The sequence below is a fragment of the Phodopus roborovskii genome, unplaced genomic scaffold (assembly GCF_943737965.1).
Source record: "Phodopus roborovskii unplaced genomic scaffold, PHOROB, whole genome shotgun sequence".
In the NCBI taxonomy this organism is placed as follows: domain Eukaryota; kingdom Metazoa; phylum Chordata; class Mammalia; order Rodentia; family Cricetidae; genus Phodopus; species Phodopus roborovskii.
The window spans coordinates 9780962-9798765 of record NW_026126563.1 but is presented as its reverse complement, the minus strand read 5'-3'; the positions used below and the strand labels follow the sequence as shown (position 1 = coordinate 9798765).

Here is a 17804-nt window from a genome sequence, read left to right as displayed (position 1 = left end):
CTATAAACCACATTCTAGGGGGAAATTTTACAAGTAACATATATTTGACAAAAGTGTCCAGATCATCAATCGGCATCAGTCAGGGATCAGTAGTCTATTACCGATATATCTAATGTATTTGTCATCTACAATCTATTACCTATCTAATATATTTGTCATTGTCAAGTATATGCCTAATGTGTCCATCTTTTTTATCATCTGTCATCTATCCACAACTACAAATCAGTAATAAAAGACAAGTAGTGTCATCGTGAGTTGGACAAGCTACTTAAGGCTTTTCTCGAAGGGCCACGCAGGGAAGGCTGCTGAGCACATGCAAATGCTCTCTCACTGACTTTTCCTCACAGACTGATCTGATTTGGCTGACGCCGAATCAAATCAATGAAGAAACCGAGTCACTCAGGGTGTTAGGGTTCTCAGATAAACAGAACGGATAGGTCTGCGTCTGCGTGTGCGTGTGCATCTGTGTCTGTGTGTGAGTCTGCGTCTGTGTCTGTGTGTGTGCCTCTGTGTGTGTTTTTGTAAATGCAGCCACTGGGGAATCAGAAGAGACTTGGCTCCCCTGTTGCTGGAGTGGAAAGTGGTTATCAGCTGTTAGAATGGGTGCTGGGAACAGAGCTCAAGTTCTCTGCAAGACCAGTACCCACTCTTACCCGCTGCGCCACCTCTCCAGGTCCGTGATGAGGGATTTAAACATGGGATTGGCACTGAGAACTTGGGGGGAGAACAAACTTCAGGGCAGGTATTGGCCCTGGAGGCTGGAAGAAGGCCAGAGCTTTTAGACTGACAGCTAACGAATTCAAAGGCAAGCCAAGTTAAGTTGCTCTGAGAGACAAAGGAAGGCGATTTGACGGACATAGAAGATGCTTAGCTGTGGACCCAGCACTGGAAAGACCCTCAAATACTCTGCGTTGTGGACAAGGGAACTGAGGCTCAGAGAGGGAAAGCAACTTTCCCATGCTAGACAACTTGCCTAACAGCCAGAACCCAGGTGCTGCCTCTGGTAAGGGGCTCTGTCCATCCGTGCGTTTTCTCTTGCTCGCATAGCTCAGCTTACCCTTGGGAGTGCCCAGCATCACCCAGGTCTCCTCACTCTGCTACCTCTGACTTCTCAGGAGCGGGCAGGGCATGACAGGAGCCAGGCTGGGTGCTTCGTCTGGGCTCAGCCCTAGTCCTGAGCAGTGGCACTGTTCCTGTGGCCGCGAGGCTGACCCTGGGAAGAGTGATTTGAATCCAGCACCTTGGCGGGAGGAAGGGGCTGTAAAGCGAGAGAGTAGCTGTTACAAGACGTGTGCTCAATGAGACGGAGCAGAGGACCCACGGAAAATCACATCTGCGGTTTCGCTCCTTTGAATAGCAACCTTCAAGTCTGAATTCGCACATAAAGCTCTCGGTGATTTCCCGACCCAAGGCCTCATTAGCTCCAGTGGGAGCAAGGAGGGCAGAATGCTCGGCCTCGGGTCCAGGGTGGATGGCCGCTTGGTCTGGCAGTGCCAGAGACTGTGCAGAAGACTCTGAATGCCCACTCTTCTCTCCCCTCTGCACTTAGTAATCACCTCCCGACCTCAGTTGGGGACCTGCAGATCTAGGCCACAGCAAGGGATGCTGTCCAGTGAGAATGCCAATGCTGTCCCTTCAGCTCAGGAAGTATTGGCTTCTCCACAGAGTAATTCTCTTTATTAGAGTGGACTGTGTACCAGCAGGGCACTCCTGCCACCCCAGGGACTAAACATGGTGACCGGCCTGTCACCAAAGGGAGCCGAGCTGATGGGAGGGCAGATCCCGAGCTTCTGCAGTGAAAACTTCGTTTGTTCAGAAGCTGGTCTGAGGAAAGGTGAAAGGTGACAGGGTGATCTCTCGGCTGGGGCCTTGATTTCCCCTAGAGAAGGCTCTGATTTAGGATGGGCCTTTCATGAGGATGTGCGAAACTGTCGTTACGGGTGTCTCAGCTCTCAGGTCTGTTTTGCTGGTCACGCAGCATGGGGACAGCCTGCTTCTGCTCACCCTAGCAGGGATGAAGCTTCCAAAGATGAAAGGGAAGTCCAAGGCCGGAGGCAGGGAGGGAAATAGACAAGACTCATGGCTTCCCCAGAGCAACGGGGCAGGAAAGCCACGGGATACCTGGGCTGGGAGCTACATAGCAAACAGAGTGCTGAGGGCTTGGTTCTGGTATCAGGGCTGTGGGGTTGTCTGTCTCTAGCAGGGGATGGCACGGCAGCAGAACTCACGATGATGTCATCCTGGAGGCAGAGCAGCCAGGCCAGCTCAGTGCTCAGGGCAGCCTCTCTCTGCTTTTCTTTCTTTAATACAGGTCAGGGAGTGGGCAAAGTCGGGGTGTGGCCATGTGCCATGAACTCTGGGGTGAGATGGGAGGGAAGCATCAGATGAAAGGCGAAGATGGGTAGGGGGAGCTCACCTTGTGCTCTCTCTCCCCCTTTCCTCCTCTGTGTGGCAGTCAGAGTCCGAGGCCAGGCGTGACACTGGAGCCTTCATGTGTCAGGGACACTCTCAGATCTTTGTTCACCAGATTAGGATGACTAAATGGATCAGGCCAGGGAATACTCAGCCATTCCCTGCACGTAGGGAGGGAAACCCGGACTCTGTGCTGAATGCTTCACAGGTCCTGAACAGCGCGTGGAGTTGTGAGGGACAAAGATGCTGTGGCAGCTGAAGAGAGGCTGTATCATGGACCAACAGGCTCAGGCAGTGCCTCAGCCCTCAGCCAGAACACGGCCTGGAACCCCATGCTCTCCGTGCGTGCCTCAGTTCTCTACCCAGAGTGAATAAACTATTGGTTTGTATTTCTGACACAAGAAGGTACCTGAGCTCCATCTGAACAAATATCTGAGCATTTTGGGAAGGGGTAAGGAAACTTCCTCTGAACCCTCAGCACACACCTGAATGTGTCTGTTCCAAAGTCACTGTCCAGTGTAGTCTCTCTCTCTCTCTCTCTCTCTCTCTCTCTCTCTCTCTCTGTGTGTGTGTGTGTGTGTGTGAGAGAGACAGCATGACAGCATGATGTCCCCTGGTTTTGCTGATGTGGCCAGAATGGGGCCGACTGGTCTCCCCGCCCCCTTCCCCTGACAAATGCTGGTTGCAGTCATAGGCCAGACTGACCCTTGCCCTCGCCCTGACGGTTGGTGCTGTGTCGGCTCTGGCAGCTCTCTGTCCTCCTGGCTCTGAGTGCCCTGCATATTCTTCGCATGGCCAGCTAACCACTCATCTGCCTCTGAAGCTATTATTAGGCACCACTGCAACCCTATCAAGCCAAGGGACGTGGTTTTTATTAGCAAGTGTCATAAGGCTGGCATTTATGTGTCTGTTTAGGAAACATCCTGGCAAGGCCGAGATAAATATCAGTGAAGATAATCTCTCAAAAGGACCAGCACTCTGGCTCAAACTTTCATTCAGTTAGCCATGGGACTGTGGTAAGTTTGAATCCCCTCCCAGGTCTCATCACCTCTGGGTCACACCTGTCAGCCTCCAAGCTGACAAACAGCTTCCAATCTGCCCTGACCAAGGAGTGCTACTGGACTAATCATCTCTCGTGAGAATCCCAGAGGCAACCTGTGAGGTAGACCCAGTGACTTCCCACACAGAGCATGCGTGTGAGAGTTCAGTGGCTGCATCTGAGCACCAGCCCTACCCCCTGTCCTGTGGGCAGCACATTGGGTCCCCAGGGGGATAGTATGTCTTATCAGATCTGCAAAACCAGTGAGTGCTGGGGATGAGAGATAGACTTGTAGAGACAGGCTCCGAAGTACACGTTCCTGCCACCGTGCCAGTCTGGAGGCGACCCGGGAGTCTGTGAGGTGCGCCACTGAGGAGACAGGGCCGGGGAACGGCATTCAATACAGCACCCGAACCTAAGGGAACGTGAAGGGCTCTAGGGGTTGATGTTTCTCTCCTTCATTGTCTTTGCTTACATGGCCATCTCCATGCTGTGATTACTCGGAGAGCTGTGCACTATGACTGATGCGTTCTTCGGAGCGAACCTTTTACAAAGGTTACGGGAAAAGCATTTTTGCAGCATCCAGTTTCTGAGTCCTAATGTAGCTCTCTCATTTGCATGTGTGCAAATGCTGTCTGGTAAGAATCTGAAGACGTTCAGGTAAAATTCCAAAGTTCCTCCAATCCAGTGTTAGCTAACTGTCGTTCAGACGGCCAGTCAGTGGCAGAGCCAGACCTGGTCTTTGGCCCATGCCCACGCCTGGCTTCCGGCCTGGCTAAGTTTGGGTGGTAGAGGAGCAGCTGTGGTGCAGGCTTGAGCGGGGACGCTGAAGAGTCAGAGTTCTGGAGCTCGAATGTGAAGCTGGGGCGGGACAAAGAAGAACAGCGAAGATGGAGATACCCGACGAGCGGAGCGAGCATCACACATTTGCACTTGGCGACGACTTCCCCGTCTAAGGTCACAGTTCCCACTCACAGGGCACTCTTCCAGCTTACGTCTGACCCTAACAAACACTGTTACCTCTGCACCACAGTTCTCAATGCTTCCCTGGCTCTGGGACACCATCAGTCACTTCCTTCTGCCTTGTCACAGCCTTTACAGTCAAACTTCAAGGTATTGGTCAACAAAGACTCTGACCCCACCCTTGGAAGGAGGCTGACCTGACTCATTACTTCAGTGCGATCTTGATGATGATAACCATGTGTGAGTTTCCCCCAGTCTCTTCCTCGGCACCTCGAAATGTACTTCCCCAGGAGAGAATCACAACTGTACGCCACGGCTGATGTGCTAATTAATTTCTCTATGGCTCCTGCTCCGCTAATTGACACTGGCCCTGAGGACCTAGGAATCTATTGTCTCCAGGCAGAAAAGTGGAGTTATATCAAACAGCACACTGAACACTTGCTCTGTGACTCATAGTGACCAGAGACAAGTATGTATGGGACTGTAGGCCACAGTCAGGGTCCTCCATGCGTATGAATGTCACACTGTGAGTTCCAGGTTCAACTCAAGGGTAAGTACATCTAACGTGCTGGCAGTGGATAATAGGTTCATAGAAGTTAGCAAGGTTTTGTGGAGACTTTTGTGCTATTCAGGTCAGTGGGCTGGGACTTTGTGGTAGGTTTCTGCACATCCCGGGGTGGACTGGAGTCAGCAACACAGCCGGCGGGCCAGCTCAATCTGTGGATTGGCTATGCATCCATATTATAGCAACTTAGTGGAGCACTGGCCACAGGAACTGCGTTTCATGGAACTTGTGACAATTACCATCTTGTCTTTCTGAAATCTTGTTGCTGGCATTCTTCATTGTTACACTCGGCCCACGCGGATGATAATCGGGCTACGCTCATACCACAGCAAAACAAGACCGTCAAGCTGGTGACTGCATGTGTTGTGGACCCTGGTCTCCTCTCAGGTCCTCAGGCAGAGCACATCAGGGATTGACAAGCAGGAGGGAGAACTTTTCTGTACAAGTCCCGTTCCCATTAATTGCGTCAGACAATCAAGTATATATGTTCCTTAGGGAACCCAGATGCAGGAGGCTGAGTTGAAAATGTTTGAGGATGTGATCAGGATTTCAGTTGTTTACATATACCTTTACTGAGGGCACAATTTCAAAGGGTTACAATATCAACTACATTTTCAGATGCTACTATCGGGTCAGTCTCTACCAAGGCTTTAGGCGAAAGTTCCCAAAGCCTCTCCCAAGAGGAGAGATTGGAAAGGCAAGGAAGGGCGTGGAATTACAACACCAGGAACCTGGAGGACAGAGGGACCCAGAAGGCAGGGACAGTGCACACCACACACAAGCTCTAGCAACTGCATAATTTTGCAGTGGGCCATCCCTAGAGACATGCTTAACCTGCTTCCACGGATCTCAAATGAGTTGAAAGATGAGCCGCTTAATATGGTGACAGCTTTTACAAAGCACTGATCACATTTCACTACTCCTCTGCTTCCACGAAAGAAGGCAAAGGATTGTACGTCGGCCCGGGCTGCCTGCTGATGCTGTGACAGAGTGGGCGCAGGGGAGAGGGTCTGATGCCTGCAGTAGAAGCAGTGCACCCTCAGCCGCTCCACTGGCTCACAGATTGATTGGCTGTGACGCACAGCTTTGCAGCAGTCCGTGGATGGGGTCCCAACTCGCAACACTCTGCCTCTGGTCCACCCGCCGCCCTCATCTCTAAGACCCAAGGAGCCAGCTCCACTGGAGCCTTTACTCCCGTTCCTCTCTCCACTTCAAACACCTAGTGCCATTGTTCTCACCTGACTGACCATCCTTTTCCACCCCATTGCAGCTCCAAACACTTCCTGGAGACACCTTCCCTGTGGTCCATCCCACCAGGCACTTCCAGTTACTCAGCTTATGGGCATCGTCCCCCTGACTTCCCCACTAGGCTTAATCTCCTGCCTATATGTAGGGCTTCCCCCAGCCTTGTTATGGAATACACGGAGCTTTGGAACTTAGGGTGGTGGTTAAGTGACACACATCTTGCTGTAGTCAGGTATGGGGGGGCTGGGGGGGCATTCATTAGTGCTTTAGAAGTGGATGATCGTAGCAGGACACCTGTCCCTTTCAAGGTGCTGAAGGAGCACTAAACTTGACACTCTCCCAAACCATTCATTCTCTCAGCCCTGTTCACCAGTGGTCATTCTCAAAAGAGGAGAACTGGAGTCCATGTTTCTTCCCCAGGACCCAGCCTGGGATGAGAGAAAGAGGTTTGTCATTCATTAGGCTACCATATCATCTAAGTGGGACCCGAATGGGCTATGTCTGGCTAGCTATGGGAACATGGCAAACTGGAGGCGGGCCAGAACACTTCTGCTCTCTGATACAGTGGTTATCTGCTTGGGGGTTGAGAAGGCAGAGCTTCTGGAGTTGCAGATGCCATGGTGAGAAGGTTCAGGATTACAGACGACTTATACGTGACCTGGAACACAACCCATGCTTCATAATGGAAATGAACCAGGGGTAGAAATTATAGCTCCAGTACAAATTATAGCTCCCGTACACAACACTAAGTGGTTAAAAACAAAACAAAACAAAACCAATAACCAAGATGGAGGTTGTAAAAGCTAGCTAGCACCTGCAGTGAACTCTGCGGTGGTTAGCCCAGCTCAGTAGATGATGAGGCTGTCTGTAACCAGGGCAATTTGCTCACATGGCAACAGATGCTTCCATTGCAAACATTGCCCCAAAGCCAAGAGCAGTCCCTCAAAGGCCAGACATGTTAGTGCAAATGTAAAGAGACACACGCACGGCACACCCTATCACACACTCCTTGAACACGTGCGAGGAATGTCACTTACATAATCACAGGCTGCAGTTGGGCTGCTCGAGTTAAAAGCACACAGAAACTGCTAAGTTCCTTCCTCTTTTTGAGCTGTTCTATTTTATATTGGAGACAATGCTCGCAGCATGAGTAATGCCCATCAGTTATCAGTAATTTAGCAGATTGTGCCAGTGTTGACATTTGTTCTTGGCTTGCTTGTGTGTGAGTGTGTGTTTTGAACAATGATGCAGCTGTCCCCATTCCTGGCCATTACAATATAAAAATGGTGTTCACTGAATCTGGCATTGTGATCACTTGGCCACGTGTTTCGTCTTTTGTTTGTAAGTCCTTCTGAGTGCTTGCTGCAATTCTACAGAGTATAAATTTGGCCTAAGGTAGAGCCTGGCTCCACACGGCTAGTAGCATCAAAGACTTCATTCAAACGTGGCCATTTCACGACCTTAAGTCTCTGATTCCACTAGACTTGCAGGACATCTGTGGGTGGGTTAAACAGAACTCTTTGGTTTGATCTGAAGAAAATGGATTTCAAATGCCATTGGACTGGATGAGCAGCCTCAAAAAAGTTGGACTAGGTTACTGCTGGCCATTTGCAGAGTATCAAGTGATGGAGATCTACCCCACAGGCGCTGCCACTAAACCCCAGCCATACCCAGCACCTTCAACAAGCTTATTCCCCGCAAATCCATGCAAGTAACCAGGGCTGCTATCATCCCTCAGTAATTTTGGCACTCTTTTTTTCCTCCCTGTTAGGCGAGAAGGCTAATGCTCATGTCACCTCATTTGGTGATGGCAAGACAAAATAAATATCTATTTAAAAACATTGTGTCCTTTTGGAAAACCATTTGGCAGTAGTCACTAAAGACGAACACACATACACTGCCTGGCTGGAAGTTTCTCTTCCAAGGGATAAACTTGCATCCATCCACCAAAGAGCAGCCTTTGCAGACTTCATGGCAGCAGCTGCCAGATGTCCGTCAACAGTAGAAGTGGTAGTACCGGCCAAGACGTAGTATGGACGTATAATGCTTACCCAGCATGCACCAGTCACAGGGTTCAATCTGAGGCCCTAAAAGCACACATCAAAAAGAAGGATGGACAGGTATGCCACCGTGCTACACAGCAGAGAGATACGGGTTTTGTTCTGCTGGAAATACGTGTAGTATTTCCAGGAGCACACAGATAAGTTTCAAGTTGTGTAGCTACAGGGTCTCTTTTTGATCCATCTCAAACCGAAGTCAAGGTCAGGGCTGCTGGAGCCCAGGATCCTCTTCCAAAGCCTCTTCAGGTTGTAAGAAGAATTCAGTCTTTTTTTTTTTTTTTTTTTTTTTTTTTTTGGCATATGGTTGTTGGCTATTGGCCAGAAGCCAGTCTCTGCTCCAAGAGGGCATCTGAGTACTTTGCCAAGAGGTCGCCTCTATCTTCAAAGCCATCAGTGAGTGCTCTCTCAAATCAATCTCTCGAATGAATTCAAATTACCTCCATAGAAGAGCCCAGGCTGCTTCAAGGACTCATGTGATCAGGACCATAGAGAGCAACAACTTACTGTTCTCAAACCAGCTGCCTTCCAGACTGAACACATATAAAAACCCTCTTCCCAGCAGCACCTATGTTAACATTCAGCTGAATGACAGGGGTGTACGTATACACACATACACACACACACACACACATACACACACACACACAAACACACACAAACATACACCCATATACAATGACATGGATGATCTCACAGCTGCCAGTAAGCCAGAGAAGCCAGACACAAATTGTATTCCATTTACCAAAATGGGTGAACCGGAAATACATTAATTTGATGTTAGAAGTCAGAGCCGACTGTTTGAGGTGGCTCCGAGGGTGAAAGCCCTGGCCGTGTGAGCCTGATGCCTAGAGTTTGACCCTCAGAACTCTTGAGTGTGCAGTAGCCATATGGAGCATGAGGAGATCCTCGGTGGGTATGGAGGACCGCTCTGGTTTGTACTCTGGTCACATCACCATGCTCAGCTTTTGAAAATGCAGTGAGCTATACGTGGATGGTCCATGGATGTTTTGGTAAATGTATTTATTATACTTGGGATAATTTGTATTCATTACTGTAGAATGGGTTTGTTTTGTTTCTCCAGGGAAGGCTGCATCCGAAGGAAATTGTCAGAATGGGAGGGAGGATGAGAAAGGAAACAAGGTACCAAGGCCAGAGGGAGGGGCTGGCCACCCCATTTTGTATAACTCCTCCATATGGCTGAACAGCGACAGATCTGAAAACTAAATCTGTTTCCCAGAACTAAAGTAACCCGATTCTCCCAAAGTCTGTCCATCCTGCCCTATTGATCCTAGAATGTGCTGGGAGAGATGCTTATCTGTCCCCTGACATTCTGTGATGCCCAGTTCCATGGTTATGCATACAGGGGGCTAGCCATAAGCCGAAAATGTTAACTTTTTACTCCTTTCCCTTCCGAATTCTGCTCTCTACCCCAGTTTAGAGGCAGACAGTAGACTCTGACTTCTGGACCAGAGACCCCCCCCTCCGAGGCTGAATCGTCATGAAGCTTGTATTGTCAGTAAGAGACTCATTCTGTGTCTGTCCTCTCTCACAGGAGGAAGCCACAAGGTAACTAGGTTGACAGTTACTACTAAGGGCCTGAAAATCCCCACTCTGTCAGCTTGGAGCGTGGCTGTGAGGCCCACTACACAGCATGTGGAGGCTCCAGTGGAAAGTGCCGAAACGTCTGAAGACGGCTGAGCATGGAATGGTGGCCCACGTCTTAACCCCAACACTGAAAAAAAGGATCACAAGCTGCATGTCAGCCTGGGCTACAGAACACAATCCTGTGGGAAAAGGAGGACAGCAGCACTAAGTCAGTGTTGTTGTTGGGGTACACTCACTGACAGGCTCCCCGTTCCCAGCATGAACAGGAAATCTGAGGTTCAAGGACTTCTTGCTGGGGCCTCCCCTGCCCCAGATAACTTGCACATTGGCCCATTCTACTGCAGGCTCCATAGACGACAGGAGGTGGAAATGCATTAACATATGTGAGAGCAAGGATTCAATGCTAGCCAGACAATGATGAGCCCGCCCGATCTCTAGATCACTCCACTAATTGGCCAAAAAAGCCTACTACAGATAATAAATAGTATTCCAGCCCTGTGAATGAACACAAATTGCAATTATTGCTGGCTCCCTAATCATAGAAGCTTAGTAGCCCTTGGTCTTTCTTGGTCAAAAAGGGAATTGCTAAATGCAAATGCTGAAGGGTTTGGAGCCTGGGCATTTCTCCCCAAAATTCTTCTTCTTTTTTTTGGGGGGGGGGCCTGCGATTTGAGTTTTGATCAATTTTTGAGTGCAAAGCAGATCTGACTCTGGAACCTCGGGAGTGTCTGGAAGGTCCTGAGAAGGGCGCCTTAGCACGTAGAGTTGAGTAGTGGATGCTCGTGGCACGTGACTGACTCCCAAGACTATGCGGTGTTGGGATGGAAGGGGTGGCATTCTTGGGGGTAAAGACTTCTGTGATACCACCGCCTTGCATCTCTGGGATCATTTCCCCCAGCTTACACTGAAGCGCCGAGTGCTCGCTGCTGGACATAGTGACTTCTTAAAGCTTTGGGGAACCATAGTACCCGAAGGTGACCGGCTGCTGACCTACAGTCTATGAATAGTTCCAAGGATGAGACAAAGTCCCAGTGTCTGGGTGACAACAGGGTTATTGACGAAAGGCCGGGCGAACTGCAGATGGTGAGAGGGTAGAGGCTCGCGGCAGAGGGGCGGGTAGACCCCGACTTTCTGCTCAGCAGAGGCCGTGTGTGAGTCAAGGCCCCAGGGACAGCCCCTCAGGCCATTAGCATGCAGGGGCCGCGCGCGCCGTCCTTGAAGGACTACCCGGCTGACCTTGCACCGCTTTCACCGGGGATTCTCCAGCAGCGCACGAGGACGCGGCCGCCTCGGTGACTCAGTGCCCTGCGAGCCTCACGCAAACGCTCGCTCGTCTCCTACGAGGCTGGCACTTGTCCCCGCGCTCCTCCAAACCCCACGATTCCAACCCGGCCCTTTCCGCCGCTCCCTTCCCCCTCCCTACAGCCCCGCATCCTTAGGTTGCGCCGCCCAGCTCGCCTCCGCTGCGCAACCTTCACACTCCCTGGCTGCGGACTCGGAGATCAGACGCGCTGTCCCCGGGCGGTCCCCAAGCGCCAGGCGCCCCCGATCCCGAGCCAGCGCGGAGGGGGCGGTGCACCGCGCTGAGTCTCAGCCCAGCCTGGCCGGCCCTGCTCCTCATTGGTCGTCACCTCGGCGGGGGGTGGCCCGGCTCGCGCACCTGCCGTCGCCCCTCCGCCGGCAGATCGGCGGCAGCGGGACAGCAGCGCCCGGAGACAGCAGCACGCGAGGGCAGGCCTGGGGCTCGGCGGGTCTCCTCGTGGCTGCTGGCCCTGTCCTTTCGCCACCGCGGCCCCGGCTGCGCCCGCGGGAAACTTTGCCCCGCGAAGTCGTCTGCCCTCCTGGCCGCACCGTGACAGTTCACCCAACGCCCCCCGGGGCCCCGCACAGCGCGCGTGATTGCCACGCCGTCCCGCACGGTGCATCCGCGGCGCCGGGCCGCCAGGATGCGCTATGCAGACCCCTCAGCCAACCGGGATTTGTTGGGGAACCGAACTTTGCTGTTCATTTTCATCTGCGCCTTCGCCTTGGTGACCTTGCTGCAGCAGATCCTGTACAGCAGGAGCTACATCAAGAGGTAAGAGAGTCAGTCTGAGGGGCGGAGTACACCCAGTCTGGAAGTGGCCCGTAGGCCAGCGGCAGCGTTCCCTGGGCAGGTGCCAGGAGGTCTGCCCTTGGCTGGAACACCTCTGTGGCGTGCCTTATGGCATCTCTGCTGCCAGCCAGAGGACAGCTCTAGCTGTGTGCCTGTCGTGGTGGGGTTGTGAGTGTGTGTGTGTGTGTGTGTGTGTGTGTGTGTGTGTGTGTGTGTGTGTGTGTGAACTTTATTGTTTTGTGAACGTGGGCAGCACCTTGGAATGCCAAGCAGCTAAACTGACCATAATTGCTTGTGCATGCTCAGAGCTGCGCTGTTACCCAAACCTACACGGTCATTTGGCTGCCACCGGAAGGTCAAAGGCTTCTTTTTTTTTTCCTTCTTAGTTTGGCAAGTCATACATTTTTTGTAGGGGACCTTGGATGTAAAAGGCATTTTTTTCCTTCTCCAGGAAACCCGGATTAGGAGGGGTGATAATGGTTGGTATCTGGCTGTGAATTCTAGATCTGTAAGACAAGCTGATGACCTCCAAAGCAGATGGTTCTTTCGCATCCTTAGCACCAGAGATGGCTGAGGCTGGGCCCTCTCAACCCTTCCCCATCCGCAGTCAAACTCCTTGAAGAGAGGAGGCAGCAGATGCCGCTCCATATTCAGGCACAGCCTCAGTTCCTGTGTGCAGAAGATGCACGGACATGCCAGGCTCTGCTGCTTGGTGGAGCCAGAGCTGCTGCTGCCTACCTGCCGGGCTGGAGGTGGGAGCTCTCCCCTGGATGCCCCCAGGCTAGACTCTCTAGAGGAAAGCGCCCCTCTCCTCTCTGTTGGAGGCTCCTTCTTCACCACCAGCGCCTATCTAACCCACTACCATCGTCCACTCAAATGGATAGGAATGAAAATGCATGTGCGTGCATGTGCACACACGCACGCGCGTGCGCGCGCGCGCACACACACACACATCTCAGAAGTGCCCCAATAACTAAATGCTGTTCTCTTCCCAGTCCTGGAGTTTGCATTGGTCACATATGCTCCTAGTCTGGGCTGCCCAAGGAGTGGGAGGGTGGGGGTTGCTGCTGGCGATCTGTTCCTCGTGGGAGAGCTAAGCAGTCTGACTGTCCTTCCTTGTGACTCTCCAGAACCAGGGGATATATGACCCCTTGCCTCATACATTCATTTCCAGCCACCCACTGCTCCAGACTTCCCCAGACAACATCCTTCCTAGTTGACATGAGCTCATTTGCTCTGTGTGGCACCAATGTCCTTAAAAAACACGTTCTAGCCTCCTCACTTGCTAGACTTGATTGGGCCCACTAAAACGGTCCCTGAACTGTCTTCTGGGCAGCTTTGCTGGATCTGGGCACCCGCTTCTCAGTGAGACAGCTCCTGGTTTCTGCTCCCTGCTGGTAACTATCCAGAATTGCTGGTGCTCGTAGAACTTCGGGTGGGACCTGAGAGAGATACCAGCCAGGGTCAGAGTACATACCAACCACACCATTCATTGCCTGATTGTTCTGGCAAACCCTGCCTGAGTTTGGATGGATAGACTCGTTGCCCAGAGCTCAGCAGGTGTATAGGTTTCTTCCCATTCTTCGTCTCTCAGAGACACTGATGGCTCACTCCAAGAATTCTGCTTAGTGCAACCAAACTTTGGTCAGGACTGGTATGTGTTCCATCTTAGAAGGAAGCCAAGGAAGGGTTGCTGTAAAGAAGGCGATGGTGTGGTTCAGGTGCGCAGTGAGATTAAAGTCTATCTGGGGAAACAAATGCTCACAGCTGAGATAAGAAGTAAATGGCTGAGGAGAGCATCTGGTGGGCTGGCCAAGACTCAGGGGAGGTGGAGCTCCCATGGGCCTTGAAAGCAGGCAAGGTCCGCAGAGGGGAGGGCACATATCTGTCTATAACGAGGGGAAGCAGCAACCCGGCGCAGGATACAGGCACTGTCTTCCCTCCCTCACCTGATCTCACCTGCATCGCCATAGCCGGCTCCATTTCTGGTCCTGTGTCTTGTGACTGACTCATTTGCTTGTGTGTCCTATTTCATCACACATCCTAGTTGCGATGTGTTAGTTCCAGGGGAGTGTTGTTTGTGTCTACCAGACAACAGCAAAGGCCTGCGCTGGCGTTCCCTGACAGGGCCCTGAGTGGAGACTCCTAGGCTCTTGGCCTGACTCCCTACTGAATTGTCATCTGGAACCCTCCTCTCTAGGAGGCCCCCTAAGGGACTAACAGCAAGCTCTATGATGCTGTAGGCCAGTAGGTATCCATCAGGTCCGTTTTGCCCTTAGACATTAGAGTGGCCATGTCTTTGGTTGTCACATGGGGAGAGGAGATGCTGCTATCCTTGAGGATGTAGCCAAGCGAGATGTCTGAAAACTCCTCAAGACCCAAATTGCCTGCCACAACCAAGGTGTTTCAGTCCCAAATGTAGGAGGTGCTGATGTTGATAATGGCCCTGAGCCAGAAGCTGTGAAGTAGGGGTTACAGTTCCATTTAGGCTGCATGTGTCACATATGTGTTTGGTAATAAGAAGTCATTAATAAGTGTGAATAATGAACACATGGTTGAAGATAGGAGTAGGGGTGCGTGTGTGTGTGCGTGTGTGCGTGCATGTGTGTGTGTGTGTGTGTGTGTGCGTGTGTGTGTGTGTGTGTGTGCGTGTGTGTGTGTATGCTTGCATGAGTATATACCACACTTAGGTGTGGTCATTGGAAGATTTATTGGGATGTGTCAGCAGCAGTGGCTGGTGGCTTCAGCTTGGTTCGTTATGTCATGGGGAGCCCCATGTGTTCCTTGAGTAGGGAAATAAATTGATAAAAGTGGCTGGAAAAGAGGGTTACCTGGGCGTTGTACAGGAAGTCTTGGAGAAGGAGGGATGCTGGGGGAATGATCGCAGCCACTCAAAAGTGAGGACACACCCTGAGGGAGGCCTGGAGACCGCATCAGAGGCGCAAGGATGGCAAGCTCGCCTAGGGATGTGAGGCCACTGCAGAAGGAAGTGGCTGGCGTGTGTTGGTGTGCTGTACTTATTTATTTCAAATCCTCAGTCTTTCTCTGGGATGTGCCATGGAAAATTTGACAAGGCCCATCATGAGCCACTAAAAGTCTGGGGCCGCACCTTGGTGGGGGACAAAGGGAGCGGCGTGATGGTCTAGTGCGAGCTATCTCCGTGGAGCAGAGGGACACACCATGGCTTGGGAGGAAATGACAAGGAAGGAACAAAGCTGTGATGTGTTCGCTTCCCATGCCTGCTCTCACTTGTATACGCCGTGTTTCCTACATACTAACACTATACACTGAGAACATACTACACGCGGAGTGTTGTAATTAAAAAAAAATAGTGGCTTGAGAGAGAAAGGCATCACGCAACATAGTTCAAGTGGAGGGATTTTTATTAAGGAAAATGATCATAAAAAGGGAAAGGGAAGTAGGGAATGCAGCCCCCAGAGTCAGGAGCAGCAGCAGAGAGGAAAGAGAGACTGGGGCGGGGGGGGGGGACAGACAGAGAGGGAGAGGAAGAAAGAGAGAGAGAGAGATGGGAGGTGGGCAGGGTCCTTTTAAAAGGGAACATAGCGAGTGTGCACAGGTGGTGCTCTTAGTGGCAGAAGCTGAGGGCGTATCCTGTCTGAATCCCAAGGACAGGCAGGTACAGAAGCCTAAATACTAACCCTGAGTACTTACTGTACACTGAGTACTTACTGTACACTGAAAACATACTGTACACTGAGTACTTACTGTACACTGAGTACTTACTGTACACTGAGTACTTACTGTACACTGAAAACATACTATACACTGAGTACTTACTGTACACTGAGTACTTGCCGTACACTGAATCCTTACTATACAGCAAGTACTTGCTACTCACGGAGAACATGCTGTACGCTGAATATTTACTACACACCGAGAATTTACTGTACACTGAGTGCTTGCTGCACACTGAGTACCACGGGAAGTGCTGAGGATAGTGTGTGCAAGACCCCAGGTGAGGAGAAAGGGAACTAACTCATGGCTGTGGGGAAGACAGAAGGGCTTGCATGGAGGCATGGGCAAGGTATCCTAAGGGCCAGGAGGGAGCTGCTTCGTTTGGCTTGCAGAGGACATTTGAAGCGGTCTTGAAGAGAGAGGAGTGATCCTTGGGCACAGGTGGAGGTCCAGGAAGCCAGCGAGAGCAAGGGATGAAGAGCAGAGAGACTGAGCAGTCCACATAGAGCAGGGCTAGACCTACGTTTTTCAGTCAGGTGAGACAGAGTGTGGAGAGCTAAGCTGGACGGCGTGTGAAAAGGAGCGTGTTGGGGGAACGGAGAATCATGAGTTTGAGTCTGTGTTTGCTTGGGTGTGGGAGGCAGAAACTCTTTGGAAAGGAACTCTGAAATGGCACAGGGATAGATCCAGGCTAGCAATGAGGATTTTGGAATCACTTGCCAGAAAATCAGTGTGTTCTGATTTTTTATGATTGTGATGTTCAGTAAGAAAATCCACTCTCCTTGAGGATAGCAAGCATTCTATAGAGTAATGATTGGCTTTGCTGTAAAAAAATGCATTCTGATATTTTCTATATGATTTCATTAAAATAAAACTTTGTAGGGGAGCTGGAGAGATGGCCTCGGCAGCCTCTTTCAGAGAGAGAGGACCGCGTTTGGTTCCCAGCACCACCGTGGTGGCTCACAGCCATCTGTAGTTCCAGTTCAGAGAATCAAACATCCTCTCCTGGCCTCTGTGGGCATTGCACAAGCATGGTGCACTTTCCATGCAGGCACATACATACACATAAAGTGAGAAATAATAAAAAAGAATTCTCTAGAAGAACACCCTAGGGCTGGAGATGTAGCATAATGATAATGGTACACTACATAGCTTGCATGAGGCCTTGGACTCAATCTCCAGTACCCACTTTCCTATTTCATCATATATTCTCTCTCTCTCTCTCTCTCTCTCTCTCTCTCTCACACACACACACACACACAGAGAGAGAGAGAGAGAGAGAGAGAGAGAGGCGCCGTTAATCCAGGCCAGCTGATATTTCTCGCACTCTCTTTTTCTCTCCTCTCTCTATATGTATCTCCCCCTCTCTCTGTACATATTTATTATTTGGCCTTAAGAAGAAGGTTCTAACACAGACTGCAGCACGGACGAACCTTGAAGCTTCTATGTTAAATGAAATGAGACAGACAAAAGGACCAGGTGCTGTGTGACTCCACTTTGATGAGACATTTGGAGTTGTCAAACACAGAGACAGAAAGCAGAAAGGTGGTTGCTGGATGCTTTGAGGAGGAGATGAGATATTAGTCATCATTCAGTGAGCAAAACATTTCTGCTGGGGAAGATGAAAAAGCAAAATGAATGAGCTTACTGCCCCTGGCTGTACACTCACAAGTGGATAAAATGGCCAAGTTTAGACTACGGAAATTTTTTTTTCACTGATTCATTTATTGCATGTGTATTTGTGCAGGTGCTATGGCATGAGTGTGCAGGTCAGAGGACAAGTTGTTGGGAGCTGATTCTCTCCTTCCCCTGTGTGGATCCTGGAGAACAAACTCTGGCTGTCAGGTGTGGCAGCAGGGAACCTTACATATTGAGCCATCCTGCTGGTCCCAGGCTGTATATTGTACCATCGTAAAAAAAAAAAAAAATGATTTTATTGGGAGTACACATTTAGTTAGAAAGATACTGGTCTTTAGGACTATGGGTGTAACTGAGGGGTAGAGCATTTGCCTGGTGTCGTGTGCAATGTCCTGGGTTCAAACCTCACCATGGTTTGCTCTCTGATCTGTGGGATAAAGCTGGATAGAAGAAGAGGAACAGAGTGACAAATGGGAGTGGGCTGAG

General features: G+C 50.8%; 1 protein-coding gene across 2 annotated transcripts in view; it reads left to right on the top strand.

Moving 5' to 3' along the window:
- Window positions 1-11607: 11607 nt before the first annotated feature.
- Window positions 11608-17804, top strand: part of St8sia5 (ST8 alpha-N-acetyl-neuraminide alpha-2,8-sialyltransferase 5) — a 59086-nt gene continuing 52889 nt past the window's right edge. For both annotated transcript variants that reach the window (XM_051202097.1, XM_051202096.1), the window contains exon 1: window positions 11608-11966. In XM_051202097.1, coding sequence (XP_051058054.1) covers window positions 11836-11966 — 131 coding nt within the window. In that variant the 5' untranslated portion in view covers window positions 11608-11835. The remainder of the gene's footprint in view (window positions 11967-17804) is intronic.